At 41.3% G+C, this 18617-nt stretch overlaps 1 protein-coding gene across 4 annotated transcripts in view; it reads right to left on the reverse strand.

The window, feature by feature from the left end:
- Positions 1-18617, reverse strand: part of oxr1a (oxidation resistance 1a) — a 278911-nt gene that overhangs the window by 32505 nt on the left and 227789 nt on the right. For all 4 annotated transcript variants that reach the window (XM_072692289.1, XM_072692287.1, XM_072692288.1 and 1 more), the window contains 2 exons: positions 17511-17618; positions 15351-15464 (listed from right to left, as the gene is read on the reverse strand). In XM_072692289.1, the coding sequence (XP_072548390.1) occupies positions 15351-15464; positions 17511-17618 (222 nt within the window). The remainder of the gene's footprint in view (positions 1-15350; positions 15465-17510; positions 17619-18617) is intronic.

The raw sequence follows: 18617 nt of genomic DNA on the forward strand, positions 1-18617 counted from the left end.
AGCCTTGGGCTAACATTTGAGTGAACATGCTGGACCAGTCACAATGATTCACTACAATATGATACATTCTGATACAACACAATCCCAACAATCCTACCTTAGCACCCTAGCATCAAGTAAGCAAGTAATTATCACTGTTTTCTGATTATACAGTGAATGATGACCTTTGGCATGTAATGTCATCATCTCTGCATGCAGTGCCACATTTGCTCTGACATTAATGTACTCTCAAACTGCCCATAAACTCCCTTATGCTTGCTTAGTGTTGTGTACGTTTCCCTGCATGACAGTGCAGGGAAACAGAAGTAAGCAACAGGCGACTCGAGTCTTTACTGTTTATAGAGTCTCCTTCATCAGCTTAATGTGACAGTTAGTGCATGGAGTGGATGAATGGGTAGAAACAACAATTCCTGCCTTGTGATGAAGGCAACTGTGTGTGTGTTTTACAATTTGCCAGTATTTAGGAGATGAGGTAATGAATAAAAAGAAAATCTTTATTGTGCCAGTCTTTATAATGAGTGGCCTGTGACCAGTAACCTACGTATTGTGGAGCAGTCATACTTTAGTGAAATAAACTTTTTTTTTGAATCTCTGCCTCCCAATGTGACTACTTTGAGTATTGTATAGTATAAAATTATATATAGAAATATAGTGTAAAATATATATATTTTTAGATTGGTGTCTCTTCAGCTGGCTGCCAGGATGTAGCCAGTTTTTTCATTCATTCTGTAGTATATTTGCTTGTGTGATTGGGGTCATTGTCCTGTTGCATGGCCCAATTTCGGACAAGCTTTAGCTGTTGGCCTCACACTTGGCTCTAGAAAATGTGGATATACAGAGGAGTTCATGGTCGACTCAATAACTGCAGTGCGTCCAGGTCCTGTGTCTACAAAACAAGCCCAAATCATCACCCCTCCACTGTGCAGTATGGCCAAACATCTCCATGTTGGTCTTGTCTGTCCAAAGGACATCGTTCCAAAAGTCTTGTTGTTTGTTTAGATGCAACTTTGCAAACTTAAGTCATGCTGCCATATTATTTTAAGAAAGATGAGGCTTTCTTCTGGCAACCATCCAAGCAAGCCATACTTGTTCAGTCGTTTTCTAATTACACTGCCATGAACTGGAACATTTATCATGTTAACTGAGGCCTTTAAAGTCTCAGATGTGGCTCCTGGTACTGCATGATCTGACCTTTGCTGGGACATCCATTGCTGGAAAGACTGGCAGCTTTCTTTAATGTTTTCCACTTATGAATAATCTTTCTTACTGTAGAATGATGGACTTTAAGTTGTTTAGAATTAGCCTAATAACCCTTCCTAGACAGATGAATTCTCCTCTTCACATACCACAGCTTAGAAAGCCAGGTTCACAGCACAGGATCAGCCATGCTACCCCAATCCCTGGAGCAGAGAGGGTTAAGGCTTTGATCAAGGGCCCAACAGTGGTAGATTAGCAGACCCAGGTATCAAACCCAGAGTCCTGTGATCAATAATATAGCATTCTAACCACTGAGCTACTCTAGCCACCACTGCCACAACTGAAGTGAATCAATTAAAAACAGCTCATTTCAAAACTTATTAGAAGACAAAGTCCATGATTAGTAATGATTAATATATATATATATATATATATATATATATATATATATATATATATATATAGAGGAAAAGCATGATAGTAGTCCACATATTCACACAGCTATTATTCCTTTTGACTCTGTTTGGGCATGTTCACGCATGTGCAAATGATTTATATGGTAATAGGAACGGTGATGATAATCATATCTCTAGCATTCAACTGCACTTGTTCAGGCCTCCCCATCAGGCCACATAAGAACCCTTATGAAAGTGAAGTATTCCAGCAGTGCTGTAACCTCTCAGCCCCTCTGTTCCCAGAACAGTTCATTCCAGAAAGAGTGTCGAGCAGAATGCTTATAAAGAATTAAAAACGCTCTCCTGAAACAGAGGTTAGATACTCAAGTGTTTTAAGCTGAGAGAGACTGAGGGAGGTGTGCAAATGTGTGTGTGTGTGTGTGTTGGAGGCACTGAGAGCAGACAGCAGGCCAGGAGAGTGGGAGCAAGGTCTTCTTCAAAAGAGACCCCCTGCCCACAGCTGTCTGCTGCACTCCGATACGCACTCCCACAGCTACACACACACAGACACTTAATGCCACAGCCTGGAGCAAATACAAGTGCTAATAGTACTGACTCTGGGACAGGATGATGAAGGAAAAGCTACTAACAGGCCTGTGCCAATCTGTATGCATCTTTCTGAACACAAACCAAAACTGTCGGCCACTTGGAAGGCCTTGTTTGGAGCTGAAGTTTATATCCGATCGCTGTGATCCAAGCTGTGATGTTCGGATCCTTGACCAATCAAACAAGGTTGAGCCATAATGTGATACACTAATCAGCGTAATCAGCATATGTACTCTGTACATAGTAGAACATAGCAGCATGCAGAATTGGCCCTTTCTGTGTGCTACCATGTTTATTACTGCTGTATAAAATAAGTTTTTGTTCTTGTTGGATGCGCTGTTTTTTTTTGCTGAGTGTTTTTTTCCTCATAAGCTCATTCAGAGCACACTTTGGATCAGTAAGCAACTGATACATGACTTACACTCCTATTAAAGCTGCCCTAGAATGGAAAACTATTTTAACTGTGAGTTCGGTACATGGATGTGACATACCATGAACCTTAAAAACACTTCGACGAGATAAAAGGAGCGAGGCTAAAATGGCTAAATTCTAACTCCAGCTGACCAGATGAAGCACTACATTAGAGAAAAACAGACTATCCACACACCCCTATGGATATCTATGATGCTATCCAGGAGTTAGAGAGCTAACTCTACCAGACCAAACTACAATCTCTTCAATTAGCTAACCAGTTAGTTTCCCACAGCACAATATTACATATTCTCAAATATCTGCTAATGGTGGTATCCTCGACCATCACCAACACAGTTAAAGAGCAGCTATTGAGCTTTTAAGCCACCACCTCTGAATAAACCTGAGGGTCTCCTAAAAATAACAGCTGCTTCTTTTTTAGGAGTGTATGAAGCATCATGACATTAGAGTGGGCGTGTCGGTTCAATGTCATTTGTTCTTTAAAACCATTCCAGGCAGCATAATTCTACATTTCTACAAAACCCTCAGCCCCCCAAAAAAGCTTTCTTAGTGTGGAAGAGCACACAGTCCCCTCCCTCTGACCCCAAATTTCCGACTCCCTGCCGTGATGAGACAGGCGAGACCACCCCGCAGCCTGGAAAAAGCAGCCAAGGAGTCAAAACATCTCTTCCTAGTACTCAATCCTGCCTAACACCTGCCTCCCGGGACCCGAATCGGCACAGCACCCTCCGCCCCCTCCATCAGACGAGCGCAGGAAGGAGGCGTTAGTCTAGCGTGTTAGCGGAAGGAGCTGGGAATAGTATTTGCAGCTCTAATGCTAGCTTACTGTTTCAGGAACTGTCCCTCAGGACCTATAAACAGTCATTTACTCTCATTCATGAGTAAGTAAGAACAAAAGCACAAGCGTTAAAAGAAGGTCCTAATCCTGAGCAAACCTAGCATTAACACATCAGTTAAAGAAAAAAATGACAGCCACCAGTTAGAATCAGGTAAAGGGAACTACCTTGCATATCATCCTTATGTTATAAGTCAGGATGGCATAACAATTGAGTCTGCAAAACAGTACTGAACAGTATCTTACCTAAAGTGTCTAGGCTTAGGATCATGCTAGTTTAACATCACCATGGAGGAGAAAGAAAGCCTCTGCTCCAAACTTTACTAATGGTTGCAGCTGACCACATGCACAATGATAAAGCCTTCTGGAGGAACGTTTTATGGTCAGATGAGGCAATGGTGATGCATTCAACCCCCAAAACACCATCTGTAACCAGCTGTTAAGCATGGTGGTGGTAGCAACATGCTCTACTTCTGTTTTGGAACTGGTTCACTGCACAAAGTGGATGGAGCAATGAAGAAAGGGGGCTGCCTCAGAATTCTTACATCATCTCAAACCATCAGCTAAACGGTGGAATCCTGGACACAGTTAGATGTTACAACAGGACATTGACCTCAAACACACATCCAAGGTGGTCATGTAATGGATAAAGCAGGCTATCATTAAGCTTCTGGAATGGTCATACCAAAGCCTTACCCTCAAATTTGTGGATTGTGCATAAAAGTTGGGACCGCACCAGATAAACCCACTAGAGACGTCTAGCTAAGAATGGACCAGCTATGTATCGGAATTGGACAATTTTCAGCCAAAATATGCGACCGTGTTCCACTTTGAGCTCCACAGTGCAGTTCTGTAAGGACATTTGTGGACCCTCGGTTACAATGGCTACCAAAAATGTCTGGTCGAGGTGCAACTTGCTAAGGAAAAATGTAACCAAATATCAGGTGTGCTGTATGTAACATTTTGACCCTGTATGTATAATTCTGACCCTGTGTTGATTTCAGAAACATGAAATCGTGCACCAAATTCTTGTTGGTTGTATTAAAGATGTATGTTGTTGCTCATTCTGACCCAGAAACCGAAGAGTTCACATAAATCATTGAAGACCCAATACTGGCATGACCTTCATGTCCATGATGAGTGTATGTATGTAAACCTCAGCCCACAACTGTAGATAATATGATGGTTGAGAGACTCAGAAGACATCTTTATTAACACGGTGGTCTGCTGACCTACATCAATCATAGTTGACCACATTCAGATCTTGTTATTCAGCCATCCATCGTGGCCTGAAGCAACTGTTCACCTCGAAATGATCGCGCTGCAGACAATGAGTGAAAACCTGAGACTGTAAATTGGCCACTGCTCACTTTGGGTTTCATTCAGTATGAGCAACACTAGAACTTAAGCATACCGTTGCTTTAAGCACAGATTCTAGCATGGACGTGTTTCTGAGGGACGGCCCAAGAAACTGAATATGCAAACAGAAGAACAAGTTCTAGAAGCTCTTGGGTTTCACTTGCACCTTATCAAATTTCCTTACCATTGTTTCTTTTCAGCAGACAAACAGAGCACTACAGAGCTCAGCGTATCAACTGGACTACCAGCAACGCTCAGTAGTCAAAAAGTCCCAAAAAAGAATACAAACGGCACCCGTAAGTCAGCTTCTACAAACTGTCTGCAGGTAAACTCAAACTCAAGTACTGGACTCAACATTACTGTAATTATTCATTGTAGTCTGAAGCTAATAACTGAGTCTTTTTGAGGCATAGCTTAGCATATTTACATTTTTCCCCTTATTGCAAATTACAGTGCAAAAAAGAGACCACCCATCTCCTAACCCTTATCACAACTTCCTAAGTGGCTACCATTACACACCATACCACAATAACCGTTTCAAGCTACCTTATTCTTTAAATAACACCTAATTGATGGTGTATAAAATGGTTGTGTGTGATACACACACACATCTAACAAACACTTATTTTGTTATTTTCTTATTTTGTTAGTGTCATGTTGAACACGAAAACACAAACAGCAATATCGTCAGTCACACATCAGTGTCTTTTTTATCGTTTCTTTGTGCATCTTCCAGGCAGCGCTTACTCTGGAAAAAATACAGCGCATCCAACAAGAACAAGAGCCTCTAATATCTTTTATACAGCAGTAAATAGATGGTATAACATAGAAAGAGCTGAATATATAGCTGATCTATATGACTTTGCACAGTGAGAATGTGCATGTACCATAACTCTTAATGGTACATTGTAATAAGCAAATATATAGCCAGTTGTTTTCCATGGCACTGTCAGAATCAGAATACAGGGCCTGTGGAAAGGGGCTACATAAAATATTCAGCATTACGAAAATCATCAGAAAACAGACATACAGACACACACATACACACTCATGCATGCTAACAAGTTAGTAAAAATTCTGTGTTTGTGGTTTACATTGCAGTTATCCAAACCTTGCCCAAGTAATCCCAAGTTAGTCAACATGTGACAGCAAGTAAAGTAAGCTACCTAGCATTTTACATTTAGCAGGGATTTTTTTTTTTGTGATTATCATTCATTTGTTTTCATCACACACAGATTTAGTGATTTATTGTATATAATGCTGTATTTTATTATAAAGGATATACTGGCGGCCAATATGAAAAAAATGACTGCTACCAATCAATGAAAGTTAATACACAGTGAGGGTTTCATTGCAATAATAAGCCAGTGCTGAAGCACAGCTCCTGTGGCCTGGCTGTTCCCAGCACCGCTACATGAGCAGCTAGTCGATACCGTGACCAGCACACACTGTCCAGCGGAGTGAAGCACATCACAGATGAAAGAGAGAGGCAGACAGAGAGAGAGAGAGAGAGAGAGAGAGAGAGAGACCAGCAGCATAACTAAGGTACCATAACCAAGTGTGAGATTAAAGTGCCCTGCTGAGCTGGTGTGGAGGACGAGGCGGACATGTCGGGCACTGAAGAGTGCGTGTGTGTGAGTGCGTGTGTGTGTGTGTGTGTGTGTGTGTGTTCTCCAGGCCATCTGCAGCTTTACCTACGCTAGACTGGCTTCACGAGGCCGGAGATTAGACCCAGCCTGAGGGGGGGCGGGGACCAGGGGCTGAATTTAAAACGTAAGCCCCGTGGCGAGCCACTGACTCAGGCTATGGGGCTCAGGGAGACTGGGCAAGTGTTAACGGCAAACTCTCGCCAGAAAACTAAACCATGATCATCACCACTATGCCGCATTCTACAGCATTCTACAGAGAAACTGCAAAGAAATGAGCTGTTTCCTCCCATTTATAGCAAAAAACACAAGCAAATTTCAGAATTTAATAACGCTAATATTGTTTACTTGTTTAAATACTTTTGTCATTTTTAACATACAGCATCAGAAAACACTTAAGCCAGTTTCTTTGCCATTACTTCACTCAGCACACTTTAAGCTGAGAACTGCTCATGTATAAACGTCCATTGCCTGTTAGCTTTAGTAGCCTTGGAGCTCCACTGCAAAGCTAAGTAGGCTATGGGGCTCAGGAAGACTGCACAAGTGATAGAGGCAAACACTCGCTAGCCATAGCCAGAAAAATATACCACGCTCAACCCCACTATGCCCTCCAACATCCTTCTAAAAAGAAATGGCAGACAAATTAGCTGTTCCCTCCAGTTTATAGTGAAAATGGGGCACAGACTTCAGGCTTCATGGATGCTAATATTGTTTTTAGCTATGCTGTATCCTTCTGTTTATTTTTACAGATGATATCTTATCATACAGCATCAGAAAACACATAGGCCGGTCACTCTGAGACTCTGAGTGTCCTGCTAATTGCTAGTGTATAAGCTTCCATTGCTTGTTAGCTTTACTAGCCTTGGAGCTCTAAAAGCTCTAAAAGCACTGCAAAACTAAAGCTCCACAGCACCCCAAAGAGAACGAGAAGACTGCAGAGAAATTAGCTGTTTCTCACAGTTTATAGTGAGAAATAGCCAAAGATGTCAGGATTCAAGGATGCTAATACTATTCTTTTTGACTATGCTAACCAAATAGTCATCCAAACAATGGCCTCCCAATTCCACCCTAGATGCGCGAGATTACAAGGTTGTTAGCGATGTTTAAATATTATTTTCAGATGTGATTTTCTACAAGAATAAAGTTTAAAAGCCTCTCTTAGGCGCAAACGTACTTTTCTTTTATTCATTTTTATTTCATTTTTTTCTTTTTATTCATTTTATTTCATCCAAGCGACTGGCAAAGTGAGCGGAAATGTGCAAGACGCAGAAGTAGTCGATGTTGGCGGTGGCCGTTGTTAGAGGACTAACTGCTACATGCTTTTGTTCATTTTTACAGATGACATCTTAACATACAGCCTCAGAAAACACATAAGCCAGTTTCTTTAAGATTATTTAATAACTCGATGCACTTTGAGACGAGTGTGTAATGACGAGTGTGTAACTTGCTGTATATGGATTTGATTTGAACTGGAATATTAGCAATACACAGTTCATTTGAAACAAGCTCTGTATGGCTGTAATGATGGCTCTCTTCATAAAGCAATTTACAGAGCTGTTGCTTTAAACATACGGGCATCAACCTGCAGCTCCACCTGGTGGAGATAGGAGGCTCCTGCAAGGACAAAGACTGGCTTGTTGGCCTAAATACAAATGATTCCTGATATGTGTTTGTTTGACTTGTGAATTTGGGCTGTCTTTCACTAGTGAGTGAGAGTCCAGCTCAGTGAAAGCAAGTATGAGGGTCTGGGCAGTCAGCCAACTGGGCAGCACAGCGATGGAGTGACCTAGCCTTGTGTCAGCCAACACCAGGCACACACGGGTAATTAACACTGGCCCTGCTGTCCTCTCCTGCTCTCCCTTTCACTTTCTCGCTCTGACTGTCTCTCTTTACCACACATATACAGCCTTGTGCTAATTGCATGTGTTTTTGATTTTCCTGGCACCTAAATATGCTAATACGTTATGTTTTAGTTAATAACCTTGTCTTATCCATCAGCAGCCATGGGCTCCTCTAAGCAGCTGTCTAGCACTCTGAACATTAAAAAGAGGAGAAGACTATAAGAAGATAGTAAAGGTTGTTTTCTCAGTCCACAATATAATTAAGGACTGGCAGTTAACAGGAACAGTTGAGGTCAGGTTGAGGTCTGCAAGACCTGCTCTTAGGATTGCAGGAAAGGCAAACCAAAACCAACGTTTGATTGCAAGATATTTAGTAGACTCTAGAGTGCTGGTGCACTGTTTTACTGTGCAGCAACACCTGCACAAATAAGGACCTGCACTCCGACCACAAAATTCTCACAAAAAGGCTTTAATAGATCATGTAAAACTATTTAACTGGCTCCAAAAAGTGTGATGCAAGCTGTGGTCTGATTATTATTATTATTATTAAATTATGGTAATTATTTACAAACCAGAATATTTTAGTTTAATATTTTAAATTCTTCACAGTAGGCACATCCTGCTTAGATGACAGCTTTATACACCTTGGAATTTTCTCAGTCAGCTTTATAAGGTCACCTGGAATGGCTGAATTAGAATTAGAGAATTACCTGAATTCCTTGCCCTCTTAAGGTATTTGAGACTATCAGTTGAGTTGTAGAGTTGGTATACAGTAAACAGCCCTAATTAAGTAATGTTTTAATGCATATTATGACAATAACTACTCAACTAAACCATGAAAAATGACAGACCATCATTACTTCAAGAAATGAAGGTCAGTTAATCCAAAAAATTTCAAGAACTTTGAAAGTATCCTCGAGTACAGTCGCAAAGACCATCAAGCGTTATGATAACAGTGGCTCTCATCAGGACCGCCCCCAAGAGTTACCTCTGTTGCACAGGAGTATTCTGAGTATTTGGTTCGTTAAACATTTTTAGGAAAGTAGGAAAAAAACCCAAAACAAAAACACTGAATGAATATACATATATATATATATATATATATATATATATATATATATATATATATGTGTGTGTGTGTGTGTGTGTGCGCGTGTGTGTGTGTGTGTGTGTGTGTGTGTAATATGTCCTATATGTAAATTTTCTGCCCTTTTTCCTGTAGTTTTACAAGAAAATCAAGCCATTCTTTCTGAAAATGTACAAAAACAAATACTCCTGCCATTCTCCCTCTCTGTCCTTCTACTACGCACCCCCCCTCTCTCTGTTGCTCTCCTCTGTAGCGGAAGGCTAAATTTAGCACAAGGCAGGAAGTGTGGGGCAATGGCACAGGAAGAGATCAGGTTGATTTGTGAACCGGAGAAAGAAATTCTGGAGGAGAATTCTGCAAACACAGAGGACACGAGTCAATTCTCCATCTGTATGTCGGCCTCAAGAATGTCCGCTTTCAGCAGAGCTGTAAATGTGTCGCCTCACAATAATCTGATTGCGATTCTCTAAAACGTGATTCAGTTGATTGATTCATAAAATCTGAAAACTACATGTCATGTAGTTTTATTAAAGCTTTTATGAGATTCCATTCTAAATCCATAAGCATTAATATGGAGTTGGTCCCCTATGCAGCTCTAACAGCAGGTTTGGAGCTCTGCAGATACTGAGTCAGCAGAGCGTTGGGGACTTATGCACTATGCTTATGCACTATGCTCTGACCCCGCTCTGTAACTTTATGTGGTCTGACACTTGGTGGCTGAGCTGCTCTCTGCGGTTCCTAAACGCTTTCCACAGTAACACCACTCACAGTTGATGGTGGAAGATCTAGGAGGGGAGAAATTTCACCGGCTGACTTGTAGTTGCAGCGGTGGCTCCTATTACAGAACCACGATGGAATTCAATGAGCTCTTCAGAACCACCCATTCTCTCACTAATGTGTGTAAAGGCAGTGTGCATGGCTAGGTGCTTGATTTTATGTACTTGTATGTGCAATGGGACTGAAGTAAATACCTGAATTTAATGATTCAGAGAGGTGTCCCAATACTTTTGTCCATAAAGTATCTAAATGGCTGGAGGAACTATTTGTGCTCAGTACTGGGAGTACTGGGAGCAATGTACCAGTATTTATTTTTCTCATTTGAGTCTAATTTAATCCGAAATAGTGCCTACACTGTTTATACCTGCAGAATTGTTTAACACCTCTAGATTTCAGACACCAGAGTTATGAACCTGAATCTGTCATCCAAACAAAACAGACCTTTAACATCTACTCCACAAAACCCTTCATGTTTTTCAGCAATAAAAGGATCTGTTCAGAATGCTGAACTGGATAAAGGTGCTATAATTCAGTGTCTCCATAAACAGACCAGGGCCGGCCTTTGCTTGTATAAGATTACTGATTAATTACAACAGCAGTCTACAGATACGTTTGGGAGCCACTGTAAACAAATGCGTGCTGGAAGGACACACTACGCTAGCATGCAAATCTCTATTTGCCTCTTGGCATGCAAAGCAGCCCAACCTGGCTGCTCTCGCCCTCTGCCATTTGCCACACTACCAGTCAAAAGATTGGAAATGCTATTTTCACGACCTCAAAGACATTTCAATCGAAGGGCTTATGCTTATAGGCTTGAAATGTGTAGCTACAGCAAATATGAATAGTGAACTTCAAGCCTATGTGTGAATTTATTTCCAAAGCAAATTGCTTTGGAAATGCCTTTCTGAATTGAAAAGTACTTTTCAGCAGGTTCCAGCAGCTGCCTCCGAAGCTGCTTGTGAGAATGACAAGAGTGTGCAAAGCTGCATCAAAGCTAAGGGGGCCTAATTGCACAAATACATCCATAGAAAAGCCCATGAACCTAAGATCATCAGGCCTGATGCCAAGCGACAGATAGAGGAGGGTACCTGACCTCACTGATACTGATTGACTCTCATGGCTGAATGCAATCAAATCCTCAGAGCAATGTTCCAACATCTAGTGTTCTTAAGTCTTCTCAGAAGAGTACAGGCTGTTACTGCAGCAGAAGGAGGATGTCCAAACTCCTTATTAAGACCCTTGATTTGAGAAGAAGCTTCGGATAAGCAGGTGTTTCAAAACTAGTAAAGGCACCCTTATAAAGGGGTTCCTCAAGGGTTCTTTAATAAAGGCAGTGGTTCTATACAGACCATCATTCATCATCACTCAAAAAACAATCTGAAAGCCTACAAAATGTTCTTTGGCTGGTTTAATGGTTCTTTACAATGATAAAAATGTCTACGGTCTTTTAAAAAATGATTCTACAGAGCAACAAAAAAGGCAAAAAGGGTTAAAGGTACTTTTTCAGTACTCTACAGAACCCTTTTTGCTCAGTGTACTGTATGTACGTTAAACCTGTAAGGGCTAAGTGCCTAAAACAGAGAAAGCATCTACTCTTACAAACCAAGCCCCGTGGTAACCAATCACTGTAGTGCTTGATTACATATGAGCATGCTGGTTTCATCTCTTCAATAATAAATAAGCACCCAGACTGCCAGTTCACAATAACAGCTTTTTAATTAAAAGATTGTTAAGAGAAAAGAGCCTGCACGCTGCTTCTACGGCTCTTCCTTTCCCCGTCTAATCAGACACTTGGGTGCCGGTCTCTGATCGGTTTTACTCTGTGAGTAACTGCTCTCTATCTGTACTATCTGCTCTGTATCAGACAGAGTATCTCTCGTAAAACTGTGCCTATTTGTATTTTCTCCAATCGGTTCTTCTCCTTTAACCCATTTTACTCCACTCTGAAGATTTCTAATCAGTAACTACATGCACAGCAGTGCAAGCTGAGTTATATATATATATATATATATATATATATATATATATATATATATATATATATATATACAGTGGGGAGAACAAGTATTTGATACACTGCTGATTTTTCAGGTTTTCCCACTTGCAAAGCATGTAGAAGACTGTAATTTTTATCATAGGTACTCTTCAACTGTGAGTGATGGAATCTAAAACAAAAATCCAGAAAAATACATTGTATGATTTTTAAATAATTAATTTCCATTTTATTGTGGGAAATAAGTATTTGATACACCAGAAAAAGAAACTTAATATTTGGTACAGAAACCTTTGTTTGCAATTACAGAGATGAGACGTTTCCTGTAGTTCTTGACAAGGTTTGCACACACTGCAGCAGGGATTTTGGCCCACTCCTCCATACAGATCTCCTCCAGAGCCTTCAGGTTTCGTGGCTGTCGCTGGGCCACACGGACTTTAAGCTCCCTCCAAAGAGTTTCTATTGGAATCAGGTCTGGAGACTGGCTAGGCCACTCCAGGACCTTAAGATGTTTCCTACGGAGCCACTCTTTAGTTGCCCTGGCTGTGTGTTTTGGGTTGTTATCATGCTGGAAGACCCAGCCACGACCCATCTTCAGTGCTCTTACTGAGGGAAGGAGGTTGTTGGCCAAAATCTCACGATACATGGCCCCATCCATCCTTCCCACAATACGGTGCAGTCGTCCTGTCCCCTTTGCAGAAAAGCATCCCCAAAGAATGATGTTTCCACCGCCATGCTTCACGGTTGGGATGGTGTTCTTGGGGTTGTACTCATCATTCTTCTTCCTCCAAACATGACGAGTGGAGTTTAAACCAAAAAGTTCTATTTTTGTCTCATCAGACCACATGACCTTCTCCCATTCCTCCTCTGGATCATTCAGATGGTCATTTGCAAACTTCAGACGGGCTTTGACATGCGTTGGCTTGAGGAAGGGCACCTTGCGTGCACTGCAGGATTTTAATCCTTGACGGCGTAGAGTGTTACTGATTGTTTTCTTTGAGACTGTGGTCCCAGCTCTATTCAGGTCATTGACCAGGTCCTGCTGTGTAATTTTGGGCTCATTCCTCACCTTCCTCAAGATCATTGATGCTCCACGAGGTGAGATCTTGCATGGCGCCCCAGACCGAGGGAGATTATCCGTTATTTTGCATTTCTTCCATTTTCTAATAATTGCACCAACAGTTGTTGCCTTCTCACCAAGCTGCTTGCCTATTGTCCTGTAGCCCATCCCAGCCTTGTGCAGGTCTACAATTTTATCCCTGATGTCCTTACAAAGCTCTCTGGTCTTGGGCATTGTGGAGATGCTGGAGTCTGACTGATTGAGTGTGTGGACAGGTGTCTTTTATACAGGTAACGAGTTCAAACAGGTGCAGTTAATACAGGTAATGAGTGGAGAACAGGAGGGCTTCTTAAAGAAGAAGTAACATGTCTGTGAGAGCCAAAATTCTTACTGGTTGATAGATGATCAAATACTTATTTCCCACAATAAAATGGAAATTAATTATTTAAAAATCATACAATGTATTTTTCTGGATTTTTGTTTTAGATTCCATCACTCACAGTTGAAGAGTACCTATGATAAAAATTACAGTCTTCTACACGCTTTGCAAGTGGGAAAACCTGAAAAATCAGCAGTGTATCAAATACTTGTTCTCCCCACTGTATATATATATATGATTGATATAAATGATATATTGGTTGATTAATTGACTGATATTGCAACCACTAACCAGAGATACACCAGATACATGATGCTTTACTTATGCCAAGGATTCCCAACCTTTTACACCTCATGGGCCTTGCAACTAACCATAAAAGCTTCTACAGCCCACAAGATTTAACTGACCCAATAATTTACACAGAAATACAATAACACACAACAATTAGCCTAGTGCAGCCTATTAGACTTAATTTAACTGTACCATCACCCAACGCAATAAACACTATCCACTTGAATGAGGGGTCTGCACTGATTTACACCGAAAATAAAACAAAAGCTTAACCAGCTTAACCAGTGTCGGGTTTGCCAGACTCAACAAAACTGACTTAAATATGCTTCATTTCTTATATTTAATATTAAAAATATTTAAATAATATTTAGTTACATTTCTGGATCACAAATTTTGTCAAAAATGCCATGGAGCTGCAGCTGGAGATCTCTTTGCCAATGTCAGCACACTGGTTGTTGTTGTTTACAGGCACCTGTAAACAATGACGCATGCAGGTGTTCAGCGTTCCAGAAGCACAGGTGACACCTATGCTATACTTAGACAAAAGTATTGTTATATAATTTATCACAATAACTATAATGTATCATCATGCTGCCCACCCTTTACCAAGAGTTGAGCCCACAGTGCTTTCAACTGGATAGAGAGACTTCTAACTCGACAACCTCAGCAGCGTAACTGAAAGGTATTTTGCATGCGTGGCATTCTGCAGCTCGAGATCAGCTGGGAGGAAACAAAGCACAATGCCAGCTCGTCACATCGCTGTGGAATGCGCGCGCTTCACATTGTCTGTTCATGTTTTCCTGAGGCATGTGTTTGCAGTGGAACTGAATTAAGTAACAATGTTGAGCTGAAATGCAGAAGCACGGTGTCAGTGGAAAAACATAGCCAGAGGGAATCACATCACATGCATGTATGAATAGGTCTTACACTCACAACCTCATGAGGTATGTGGACTTGGCTATGTATAAATATCTATCTTTCTATCTCTCTCTCTCTCTCTCTCTCTATATATATATATATATATATATATATATATATATATATATATATATATATATATATATATATATGTGTGTGTGTGTGTGTGTGTGTGTGTGTACAAAAGTATTGGGACACCTGTTTGTTTGTCAATTAATCTGAAATCAAGGGTATTGAAAAGTTCAAATCTAGCAATCGGTTGTCGGGGCCCTGAGAAAGCAATATTGGCCTTCCTTTCCCCAGGGTGGGTAGATGGCACTCACTCACTCCAGTGAGCCAATATTGCGTCCTGAGTGAGGGCAAGGCACTTCGCAAATAATAAGAACTTTACAAGTGAGATGTGTACATTATCTGCACTAGTCTGCACTGTGTATGTGTGTTAACTGTGTTATGCATGTGTGCCTGGCTTGTATGGTTTGTCCTTGAGAAGCGTGGGTTGTGTTGCGGTGGAGGTCCAAGCAAAGCTTCACGTACCGTCACCTTCTCTAGGTCGGCCTCTGAGGAGGTGGGGGACAGGGGACTGATGGGGCTGAGGGAAGGGGAGCTGCCCACACTGGACACATACTCAGGGTCAGGAACATACAGAACCTGCAAACACAGCACAGCTTTACACACACTGCAGGGCCAGCATGTGTACACACAATATCTCTCTCTCTCTCTCTCTCTCTCTCTCTCTTGTTCTCTTCCATACACATGCAAGCATTCATTCCCACACACATACACAAGTTAATGTAACCAAAAGCACATTTGTAATGTGAAAGCGATGGACATGGGACAGAAGAGAGGGCAGAATGAAATGACTGTTCCTTGTGCTGCTAAATGTGTTATTACATGATGAGAGAGACTGGGAGAAGAGGAGAGGAAATGAGACGAGAGGAGAGGAGAAGGGGGAGAGGACAAGAAGAGAAACAAGAGAAGAGGAACAAGGAAAGAGGAACAAGGGAAGATGAAAGGACAGAAGAGAAGAGAAAAAAGAGAAGATAAGAGAAGAGAGGAGAAAAAAGAGAAAAGAAGAGAATAGAAGAGAAGACAAGAGAAGAGAGGAGAAGAGAGGAGAAAAAAGAAAAGAAGAGAAGAGAATAGAAGAGAAGACAAGAGAAGAGAAGAGAAGAGAAGAGAAGAGAAGAGAAGAGAAGAGAGGAGAAGAGAAGAGAGGAGAAAAAAGAGAATAGAAGAGAAGAGAGGAGAAGAGAGGAGAAAAAAAAAGAAGAGAAGAGAATAGAAGAGAAGACAAGAGAAGAGAAGAGAAAAAAAAGAGAAAAGAAGAGAAGAGAAGAGAAGAGAAGAGAGGAGAAAAAAGAGAATAGAAGAGAAGAGAGGAGAAAAAAGAGAAAAGAAGAGAAGAGAAGAGAGGAGAATAGAAGAGAAGAGAAGAGAAGAGAGGAGAAAAAAGAGAAAAGAAGAGAAGAGAAGAGAGGAGAATAGAAGAGAAGAGAAGAGAGGAGAAAAAAGAGAAAAGAAGAGAAGAGAAGAGAGGACAAGAGAAGAGAAGAGAGGAGAAAAAAGAGAAAAGAAGAGAAGAGAAGAGAGGAGAATAGAAGAGAAGAGAAGAGAAGAGAGGAGAAAAAAGAGAAAAGAAGAGAAGAGAAGAAAGGAGAATAGAAGAGAAGAGAAGAGAGGAGAAAAAAGAGAAAAGAAGAGAAGAGAAGAGAGGACAAGAGAGGAGAAGAGAGGAGAAAAAAGAGAAAAGAAGAGAAGAGAAGAGAGGAGAATAGAAGAGAAGAGAAGAGAAGAGAGGAGAAAAAAGAGAAAAGAAGAGAAGAGAAGAGAGGACAAGAGAAGAGAAGAGAAGAGAAGAGAGGAGAAAAAAGAGAGGAGAAAAATAGAATAGAAGAGAAGAGAAGAGAGGAGAAAAAAGAGAAGAGAAGAGAAAAAAGAGAAGAGAAAAAAAAGAAGATAAGAGAAGAGAAGAGAATAGATTAGAAGAGAAGAGAAGAGAAGAGAGGAGAAAAAAGAGAAGAGAAGAGAAGAGAAGAGAAAAGAAGAGAAAAAAGAGAAAAGAAGAGAAAAGAAGAGAGGAGAAAAAAGAGAAGAGAAAAAAAGAGAAGAGAAGAGAAGAGAATAGATTAGAAGAGAAGAGGAGAGGAGGGTGGAAGGAGAGGAGATAGAGAGGAGAGCAGGGGAAGAGGAGATGAGAGAGCAGGAGGAGCTGGGCAGAGAGAAGAGAAAAGGAGCTGGGAGGACAGGAGAAGGAGGGAGAAGAAAGGTGAGAAGAGGATAAGAGGGTGGGAGTGAGGGGAGGAGGAAGAGAAGTGGAAGAGACAGGATAGGTGAAGAAGATGAGAGGAAATGAGGGGAGATTAGAAGAGGAGGGGAGGATAGGCGAGAATAGAGGAGAGGAGGTAAGAGCAAAGGAGGAGATGAGATGAGAGGAGGGGAGAGAAAGATGATAGGAGGAGTAGAGGGAAGGAGAAGGAGTAAAGAACAGGTGTGGAGAGTAGATTGAGAGGAAAATGAGAAGGTGGACAGAAGTGAAGCAGAGGATTGGAGTAAGTGATGATAAGAGGAGAGAAGAGAATAGGAGGATGGGAGGTGAGCAGGAGAGGAAAAGAGATGAGGAGGCGGAAAGGAGAAGTGGAAGGGAGGAGAAGAGGGTCTGAAGAAGGGAGTGGTGAGGAGGGGAGAGGAGCACACCTGGCCAGGGACCACGGCTCTGGAGAAGAGCTTGTTTAGCTGAACCAGCTCGTTGGGGGTGGTGTCAAACTTCAGCGCTATGCTGTTCAGAGTGTCCCGCGATTCCACCTGGACCACAGACACAACACAGACAAAAAACAGGCCACACATGAATAAACAAACAAACAAACAAACACAGGAGAAGAAGAGGAGAGGCGTTCAGTCTGGGCATGGTGGTAGGGTTAGGTTCAGAGGGAACACTCACAAAGCAGAACAAAAAACTGGGAAGGTTCCTCAGAGACAGCTCATGAACATCAAAGAAGTCTCTTCTTATCTGTCATAGTACATCTGTGCATATCTCCACCTCCATCACTACAGTGGAGTATAGTGAAGCCTCAGGATAGAACCAATTACCATCACTATTCCCAGGTTATCACTTTATGGCCATGGCTGTGGACACAAAGCTTGCAGGACAGAGGGATCAGTAAATGGCCAAGTTATTCCCAACCCATAACTTTGGCTGTGGACATTGAGGACAAGGGGAAACGAGAGGAAGAGGAGATGCAATCTTCAGACCTTCAAACCGTGACATGATACATTGTCAATAAACCCCTCCTGCAACCAGAGAACGGAACGAGTAAACAATCTCGTACGGCTGCACAATATATCATATGTTAATCATTCCTGTGATATTTGCTTCTGCAATCCTGATATATTGATATATTGATACTGAGATCAATATGTAAGTGAGTCTCCTGACAAATTACAGGGCGGAGGGGGTGTGCTGCATCTATGCAGCAGAAAAAAAGGAAAGTAGGAAAAGGAATAAATTAAAATAATAAAAAATAATAATTATTTAAAAAATGTAAATTATTAGAATGTCCTTCATGTCTTGATCAGTATGGATTAACTACATTTTGTGTAATCAAGAACGATTATATATTAATAATTATTTGATTAATAAAGTAAAGTAAGGGTACGCGTATTTGTCACTGTACTATGTACAGCTAACTCTAGCGCCTGGGGAGCAGAGAGGGTGAAGGGCCTTGCTCAGGGACCCAACAGTGGCAGCATCAATAGCCCGGAGCTCTAACAACTGAGCCACCACTGCCCGCAATAATTAATAGC

The sequence above is a fragment of the Salminus brasiliensis genome, chromosome 1 (assembly GCF_030463535.1).
Source record: "Salminus brasiliensis chromosome 1, fSalBra1.hap2, whole genome shotgun sequence".
Classification (NCBI taxonomy): Eukaryota; Metazoa; Chordata; class Actinopteri; order Characiformes; family Bryconidae; genus Salminus; species Salminus brasiliensis.